At 35.5% G+C, this 9,334-nt stretch overlaps 1 protein-coding gene across 2 annotated transcripts in view; it reads left to right on the forward strand.

Annotated features, from left to right (window-relative positions):
* rcan2 (regulator of calcineurin 2) overlaps positions 1 to 1,174 on the forward strand; it is a 76,449-nt gene extending 75,275 nt beyond the window's left edge. For both annotated transcript variants that reach the window (XM_016470741.1, XM_016470742.1), the window contains one exon: positions 1,008 to 1,174. In XM_016470741.1, the coding sequence (XP_016326227.1) occupies positions 1,008 to 1,162 (155 nt within the window). In that variant the 3' untranslated portion in view covers positions 1,163 to 1,174. The remainder of the gene's footprint in view (positions 1 to 1,007) is intronic.
* The last annotated feature ends 8,160 nt before the right edge of the window (positions 1,175 to 9,334 follow it).

The following is a 9,334-nucleotide window of genomic DNA, read 5'->3' on the forward strand; positions in this document are numbered from 1 at the left end:
TTGCAGGCAAACCGCAATTATAGCCAGCCTAAAATATCCTCACTCTTCTCACATTGAGTTCTGGAGAGAGAGTGCCCTCTAGGCCTGATTTTTAGTATTGCAGGAGAAATTAATACAGTATTTTTAAATAATTTAATGGGAAATTTGAAAATCATATTTTCTTCAACGTAGGACGTTGAATATAATGCAGTATAAGCAACTGTACAAGCCAATTAGAATAAAAAAGTTTGATGCAAAAATACTGTAAAAATATACTTTTTTCTAGCTATAATTTATCATTTTCATTTATACACACCAATATAACAATGAACAGCAATATTATACCTACACTAACGTTCAAAAAGTTTTTGAAAATTTATATTTCAAATGCTGCTTCTATTCATGCACTTTCTGCAAATGAATTTTCTATTCATCGAAGAATCCCCCCAAAAATGTTTCAGTTTCCACAACAACAGCACATTAGTTTTCAACAAAAATTCAGTTTTGCCATGACAATAATAAATTACATTTAAAGATATATTTAAATAGAAAGCATTCATTTTACACTCTAATAATATTTCACAATATTTTACTATTCTTACTGTATTTCTGATCAAATAAATACAGCCTTGGTGAACATAAGAGACTTCTTTCAAAAATCTTACCAACTTACTAAAATCATTTTAATGTATAAAAAAAAAGTATTCGTGAACAAATCCGTTTTGATTTAATTCAGTGGCATTTTGAAAGTTAGAACTGATTAGAGGAAATTAATCAAACTTACCAAATTTGACTTGCAAAGCCACATTGTAATTCAAAACCAACTAATTTTAAAAACGGAAAATATAAAACAGAAGAACTGTGAAACAATGGCCAAATAACGAGTCCAATAACTGCAAATCACTGTAATATTCCAAATTTTGCTTTATTTTATATCTCCAGCAAAACCTCTGTGAAAATATTATCGGTATTCGATATACTAGCGAGAAACTCTCAAGCTGACAGATTCTTCTCTTGTACACATACAGGTGAGAAGTTTGAGCTACATGCAGGCACAGAGTCTACGCCCAGCGTGGTGGTCCACGTCTGTGACAGCGACACAGATGAGGAGGAGGAACCAAATAACAACCCTAAACCAAAAATCATCCAGACCCGACGCCCAGACCTGCCAGTCTCACACTGAACTCTACAGCTTCACACAGAGTCAGGAGGATTTATCCCCTCCACCATCTCCTTCACAGGACCTCTGCCACCCTCCTTCAGAACCTTATTAAACATACAAGCAGGGTTTGAGGGACTCTGATCTGTGTTTCTCGTTCAGCACACACATGTATACAATACTCAATGTGCTGTCACACAATTTTTTTTTTAATGTTGCAATACTCTGTTAAGTATGGCCGCTCTCTGTAACTCTTTCCCAATCTGACTCTGTTGTAATGTCATCTGATCACCAGTTAGAGGCAGCATGTACCCGTCCCCGCTCTCACCTACATTTCTGATTGGCTCCTGGGCCGTGGCACATGAATAGTGTCAGATGTGCCTACTGGCTGATAGCTGGCCACTTGGCTTTGCTCTTGCACCACAACTATGTACCATTTGTACCCAGCAAGCCATTAATAATATTACGTTCATAAGGGCATGCTAGCCACTAAATGTGGCTAAACACCAGCGCTGCATGTGGCACCCCTAGAAATATATCTTGCCTAACAAATTTCTGTCAATTAACCCTAATATGGCAAAAACAGTTCACTTTTGCATAGCAAAAAGTGCAGACCGCAAGAATCGTTCTCTTCAGGCCAGTGCATGTTCTGGTAGCAAACTGTACGTTATTATTTCCCGCTGTGTATAACTGTCTATGTGTCTCGCCAACAGTGTTCTTACAGAAAAACGATGCTTTTCCAAATGATAAGCTGACATTTTGATCGCACCTTTCAATGGAACCTATATGAGTTGCTTCCTCAATGTGAATATTTTTTGTCGTGCTTGTGCCCTTTTCGAGACGGAAACCTTAAACCTAACTTTTTTTCTGTAAGCTCCCACTACAGATTAATGACATCAATGGGTAATCAGATGTCATTTAATGAAATCCGTATTATGCATGGTTATTCGTTTCTAGAATTTAATGTAGTTGTCCCAAATCCATAGCTCTCCTCGTTGTCTGTGAGACTTCATTCGCACACAAATTCATTTCTAATAATGTCAAAGAAAATGGATAGGATGCTACTGAGACAGATCTTCCAAGTGCTATTACACAGTGCGTAACAAAAAGCAAATGTTACGAGGGTAATGTTGACCTTTCTTATTCAATCAGTATCTTTTTGGTGTGCCTAACTCATTTACGGATTATTTAGCTAAAAAATTAAAAACATCTCTTTATATATCCAAAGTTCATAACATCAAGGCATGCACAAACCATATCCGTAGATTTGAGTCGCAAAGGCACTATACCCGAGTAGTTGGCAAATGCACTACGAGAAAGCATTAGTTGGTTATGGTATAATGGTTATATTATTTCTTCCAAAATATATAAATGATGCTCATCCCGGACAGTCCATCAACACTGTGATGTGTCATTAATGTGATACTTGACTGATGCCCTATGTTGAAGTATTATTGTACGAGTATGTTGTAAATTTAAGGAGGTTATCAGGCTTAAACATCTGTTGTTCGGTGTTCGCGACTTGTTAAGGGCGGTAGCCACAACTGTTTTTCCTCAAATCTCTGTTGAATTGGATTGTTTTTTGGTCTAAATGCTGTTGGTTTGCGACTCGTCTGTCTGTGTCCATTAGCCTGAAAGAATGTAGAAATAATACACACCATCCCCGTGAAGCAGTGACTCTTTCACTGTTCTGGAAACAGGGTACTTACTGCTCTCTTTTGATATCACCGTCTGCATTGTGACACACAGATGTTTCCTTATGCTACCGCAGTCTCACGCCTTATTTGATTTAGTTAGCAGTGCACACTCTGGTCCGCTTCTCTGAAAAAAAGAGGCACAGGATCAGTACATGTCAATAGGATAAATGTGTAAACGAATGGGACAAGAGCAATATATCAAAACCGATACCAACCAACCATCCACTGCCTTGGACTTTCCCTTCCAATTCATTATTGCCTGCTTGGCCAATCAGCTCTTCCCATATTCTTTCCTCACAACGTCAAAAATCTATAGCAGTCTCACACGCTGCCAGCCTTCCTTACCGTCATGTAATTTAAGATTTTTGTATTGTTCTGTATTGCACTTTCTTATTCACATGACTGTACACAGTATCATTCAGTAACTGTATAACTGTCCTTTTATTTTCATGTACTCCTGAAGACATGATATTATCTATGTTCTTAAAGTCTTTGATCTGAAGTTAGTGTCACTGATGTTGGGAAACAATATCTGTATTGTGTATACTCGTGCAAGACCATTGGTGATCTTGTCATCTACATGTGCGTCCTGCCTGCCGACACTAAGGAGACATATCTGTATATATTAATCAATAATATTTTTACTGCATTTTTGTACAAATATTCATGGTAGCCATGTACAAGTAGTTCAGATGATTCTTTGTTAGTATTAAAAAAAAGTTTGGTTTTAAACCTCTGGTGTGGTCTGATTTTACTGGAATGTTTCAAACTATGAAATATGCCATACCGTGACATTTGAACCACGTGATGATAAAATTACACAGTACAGTTTTTGAATCGGTTCTTGAAACAACAGATTCGATTCGAGGATATGAGTCAGACTTAGCATGCATCACTAATGACACACTTTAATAGTCTGCTCTGTGATGGAGTGGCATTGAATCTATGGGCTAAACGTGGCAATTTAAGAAATATTATTAATTACATTAATTTGAACAAATTCTCATTTCCTGACACTGTAGGTCACACAGATCAACAGACATGATAAAATGACAATGATAATGACATTATAATGTATTTTAATTATGTGGCCACTACCAATGATCACCACCTTACAACAAATAACCAAAACATGTAGACTCGTTTTATTACTTTAAGAGAGAAAACATGCATAAAACAATGCATACTTATGTGACAATTTGTTTTAAGGATATCCAGTGGAGTTTATTTCAATGGTGAGACAAATATAATTTTAGAAGAGCTAAAAGTTCACCTTTAACAGAAGGCATCGTCTCAGTAATGCAAATAAATCTCCATTTGCTACCCATTTTATGCAATTTGACCCATTTTATAATGGCTGCCTCCAGATGCAGTTTCACTATCCACCAGAAGATGGCAGTCTTACCATCTGTTACTGCTAACTACTCAAACCTAAGAGGAAACATACTGTGAAATGAACATTTTAAAACCAATTTTCAGCTAAATTCCACATTTATTTCGGTAGCTTTGAGACTAGGCTGCAATAAAATAGCAATCGATCTCATTTAAATATAATGTCATTCGTATGTCAATGTATTGCGTTATGTAAGCAAGAATGCTTGCCTTTTTAAAAGTCAAAATATAAAAGCCACAACAACTTTTGATAAATCACCTAAGTAGGAGCATATGAATAATAGAAGCAAATAGTTTAACAAAAGAAATAATAATACCTTTTGGTCACGTGAACTTCATTAGGCATTGTATTAGGGCTGCACGATTAATCGCATGTGATATTTAACGCGCATCTTGTCAGTAAAGACGGTTCTGTAATCAGCGGCTCTGGTCCGCTTCTCTGAAAAAAAGAGGCACAGGATCAGTACATGTCAATAGGATAAATGTGTAAACGAATGGGACAAGAGCAATATATCAAAACCGATACCAACCAACCATCCACTGCCTTGGACTTTCCCTTCCAATTCATTATTGCCTGCTTGGCCAATCAGCTCTTCCCATATTCTTTCCTCACAACGTCAAAAATCTATAGCAGTCTCACACGCTGCCAGCCTTCCTTACCGTCATGTAATTTAAGATTTTTGTATTGTTCTGTATTGCACTTTCTTATTCACATGACTGTACACAGTATCATTCAGTAACTGTATAACTGTCCTTTTATTTTCATGTACTCCTGAAGACATGATATTATCTATGTTCTTAAAGTCTTTGATCTGAAGTTAGTGTCACTGATGTTGGGAAACAATATCTGTATTGTGTATACTCGTGCAAGACCATTGGTGATCTTGTCATCTACATGTGCGTCCTGCCTGCCGACACTAAGGAGACATATCTGTATATATTAATCAATAATATTTTTACTGCATTTTTGTACAAATATTCATGGTAGCCATGTACAAGTAGTTCAGATGATTCTTTGTTAGTATTAAAAAAAAGTTTGGTTTTAAACCTCTGGTGTGGTCTGATGACTTGTGAAGATACAGTATAGATAGATCAAAATAAATGTTAAATAATTTATGAATATTTAATTATGGTATATGAGGCATAGGTTAAAATAAAATATCTATTTATCTCCAATGTTTGGTCATGTTGAGACTGGGCATTTATGCCCATAGTCTCAACATGGCCAAACATTGTCTGTTTTATCGTCCTTGGCGATATATTGGTATTTCACTAGTATTTAGTAAATGTATTTTACGAGTAAAAGGTCACGAGTCACATTAAACATTGACAACACGAGAGGTAACGTTATATATACCTAGAAAGTAAACATAAGGTTCATCAGGAGTTGGTTAGACTTAGATATTTTAATGAGGAAACGAACAAAATTGCCACCATTAATCAACTGCCACAAACGATGTCTGCCGTTTTTGCGCGTCGTCGTCGGCTGGTTTCTAAGGCGATGCCGAGGTAAGGCCAGTCAATTAGTTGTGTTCTCACTAACGGTACATATTTATGTTTTAGTATATGGCTTGCAGTCTTATATTTCTATTAAAATGCATTCAGTTCAGACTTATTTTCAGGCTAGTTTCGGGAGTGTTACTGAATGCATTGTTCGACTGTCACATGGGAAACTTCTTGAGACTGGTTTGCGACGATACAGTCTATGTATTGTTTACATATTTGTATGTCTCTTGTACTATAATAACGAATTAAACTGCCTAATATACATCGTTACTTATAAACAATGGTATATTACCTTTGTGGACAATATCGTTTCTCCCTCGGTAACAATATAAAGATTCAAGATAATCCAAATATCTGAAAACTGAGCACATGTGGGCCTAATACAATGTTACGATAAATAGCGAATCGTTCATTCGAGTCGATTCTTCCCTGTGAATTGCGTAAACCTGTTCTGAAAACGGAATCCTTCAGAGTGATTCTCGAGTCAAAAACTTTTAAAGTGAGAAAAAAAGCCAAGTAAGCCACTTACTTGGCTAGTCCAAGTAAACAGAGTGTGTGTGTGTTCCAAGCCCAGGTTCCGGGGCCAAAGTGCGTGCGTCACCGAGTGTCCTTGTTTCACAATATTGCAGAAAGCAGCCTGTTAGAAGCTGTGCCAGGCCAGGTTCCTGAGCACCAGTGCCAGCCTTGCCCAGAGAGGCCCTCTCCGAGTGTGGCACAGGAATAGGTGCATGGAGCGGTAGCCACCTGCTCAGAGGATTAGCCAAAACCACACATGCCCACAGCCCCACCAGAGACCCTCCATAAACACCAATTGCTTTCCCAAATATCTATGTTTGCTGTGAACACAGAAGCATTTGTGTCTTTGTCTTTCACTCTAGTTTGAATAATGAGTATTGGTTGCTCTCATTTTTACATGTAAGCTACATTGCTTTTATAGTTTCATTGAATGTATTACTGGTTCTGTGCCTAAAAATCATAATATTTTAGTTTTTATTATTATTATTATTATTATTATTAGTGCTGTCAAACGATTAATTGCGATTAATCGCATCCAAATTTAAAGTTTTTGTTTGCATAATATATGTGTATACTGTGTATATTTATTATGTATATATAAATACACACACATTCAGTATATATTTTGAAACTATTTACATGTTTTTACATGTCTATATTTATATTCATATAATTTATATTATAAATATATTTAATATATAAACATAACCTATTTTTTGAAATATATACATAATAAATATACACAGCACACATACATATATTATGTAAACAAAGGCTTTTATTTTGGATGCGATTAATCGTTTGACAGCACTAATTCTTATTATTATTCCCATAATAGTTTTACTTGGAAATATAAGGTGACAAAAACTGGCTGTAAGAACTGTTAAGAAAAAAAATATATAGAAAAATGTCCTGGTAGAAAATGACCAGTACCTCCCATAATAGTTTTACTTGGAAATATAAGGTGACAAAAACTGGCTGTAAGAACTGTTAAGAGAAAAAATATATAGAAAAATGTCCTGGTAGAAAATGACCAGTACCTTTTCTATAAAGTTTATGGACATTTTCTTTAACCTTAAAACACAACAAAATAGAGTGCTGCAGTGATGAAGTATTTTTGTAGGTCAACATGGAAGAAGCACCACCCTGGTTCCTTCTATAAAAATAGGATTTTTCCATTGGCTTTTGGATTATTGCAAAAAAAAAAAAAAAACCTCTGTGACCAACAAATGTTTATGATACATACACGTTGTTCATCATAATCTTCACAAATTAACACAATTTTTATGAATTTTAAAGCCTAAATACAAGCTAATAATCAAACTACACAACGGTCACATGACTTCGTCACCACCATTACAGTATTTAAAAAATTTTTCCTTGGAAGTTTGAGTTAGAATAGTTTGCAAAATCACAATTATAAACACAAAAGAGAACTAGTTTGTAGATTAGTTTACCTGTTTGATGCGATGATATTTAATGTCCCCGACATCCTCTGTAGTCCCATTTAGCCACTTGTTTAGCACTCGCCTTTTTCAAGACAAGTAAAAGCTTTAAAAATCACAATGTGTATTACTGATGTATTTTATGTTGTAGAATAAAATGTGAAAATATCTTGAGATTGTGTTAACCACAGACATTATTTCAGGCATTTAACCCCAAATAAATAAATAAATAATCAAAAAACCCACTGACTTCAGAATAATGTTAACTGGAGTGTTAAAATACTCATTTCTGGATTTGAGCCTACAAAAATATGTCATCCATTCAGCAGTCTATGCAATGCATAATTTAAAATACAGGGTAAAACACAATACAAAAAAATCCCTCATATTAACATTTGACTGTATTTTACAAACTTTTCTTAGAGAAATGTATTTATTAAAGAAATAGCTCGCCCAAAAATAATCATCTTACACCGACCAATCATTTCGCTTCTTAAGACCTCAATATGTTGTTAGAAGCCATGGGTATTAATTTTGTGTTTCCTGTTTTGCCTTGCCTTTTGTGAATCAAAGGATCACCATGGATCCAGCTATAAATCATCTTTAATGTTCTACTGAAGAAAGAAATTCATTACATCTTTTTGTAATGCAAGCAAATTTTTCAAGCAAATTTTCATTTTTGGGTGAACTAGTCCTTTAAAAATACTTAGATTTTTTTGCATTAGGAAAGCTAATTGGTGTTCATGCACGATTGTTTGTGCCATCAACAAAGGGTTCTTTTTTCGCAGCGTTCCTTGTACAACATACACAAATTCTGCTGTGTGAATGCAAGAGGCTGTGTTTGTTTGTGTGGGACTGCAGTCAAGTCTTTAATTTAGGAGATGAAATATGCACTGACACTTTCAGAAAGGGACAAGAGCGCTTGTTTGCATGGCTGGGATGGAAGGAAACACATAGGTAGTGGACAGATGGAGGGATGAATAGGTATGTATGCGAATCGAATAGACAGATGGATCTAGAACAAGCACACAGACATGAACACACAATACTGCCTGCCATAGACAAGAATGTGTCTACCTTTTATTTAAACCTCAAGTACACAGTGGACCCAAAAATTCTATAGACACTTAATCCACACTTGAAGTGTATGCATGTCATTGCATTACACAGAAAATGTCAGTTGGTTTTGTTATCAAATGCAATGATCACAAAAATCACATACACAAAGCATTATAAAGCAGTTGTATTATACATTTTTTATTTATATCCAACAATAATATCATGTAGTCCTGGGTATTGCAGTGGTGACTGCTTTAGTTAAAGGGTTAGTTCACCCAAAAATGAAAATTAGCCCATGAATTACTCACCCTCAAGGCATCCTAGGTCAGGGGCGTAGATTATGTGGGGGACGTGTCCCCCCCACTTTTAATATCAAGTAAATTCGTCCCCTGCACTTTTTCGGGCAAGTGTGTTCGCATAGAGGTTTTCAATCTTTGAATCAAATAAATGCAGGCTTGGTGAGCAAAAGAGACTTCTTTATAAAACATAAATCTTACTGCTCAAAAACTGATGACTGGTAGGTTATATAGATTACATAAATGTTATATTGTAATGCTATATATATATATATATATAATAAT

Source organism: Sinocyclocheilus anshuiensis, unplaced genomic scaffold (genome assembly GCF_001515605.1).
Source record: "Sinocyclocheilus anshuiensis isolate Anshui unplaced genomic scaffold, SAMN03320099.WGS_v1.1 scaffold2322, whole genome shotgun sequence".
NCBI lineage: Eukaryota > Metazoa > Chordata > Actinopteri > Cypriniformes > Cyprinidae > Sinocyclocheilus > Sinocyclocheilus anshuiensis.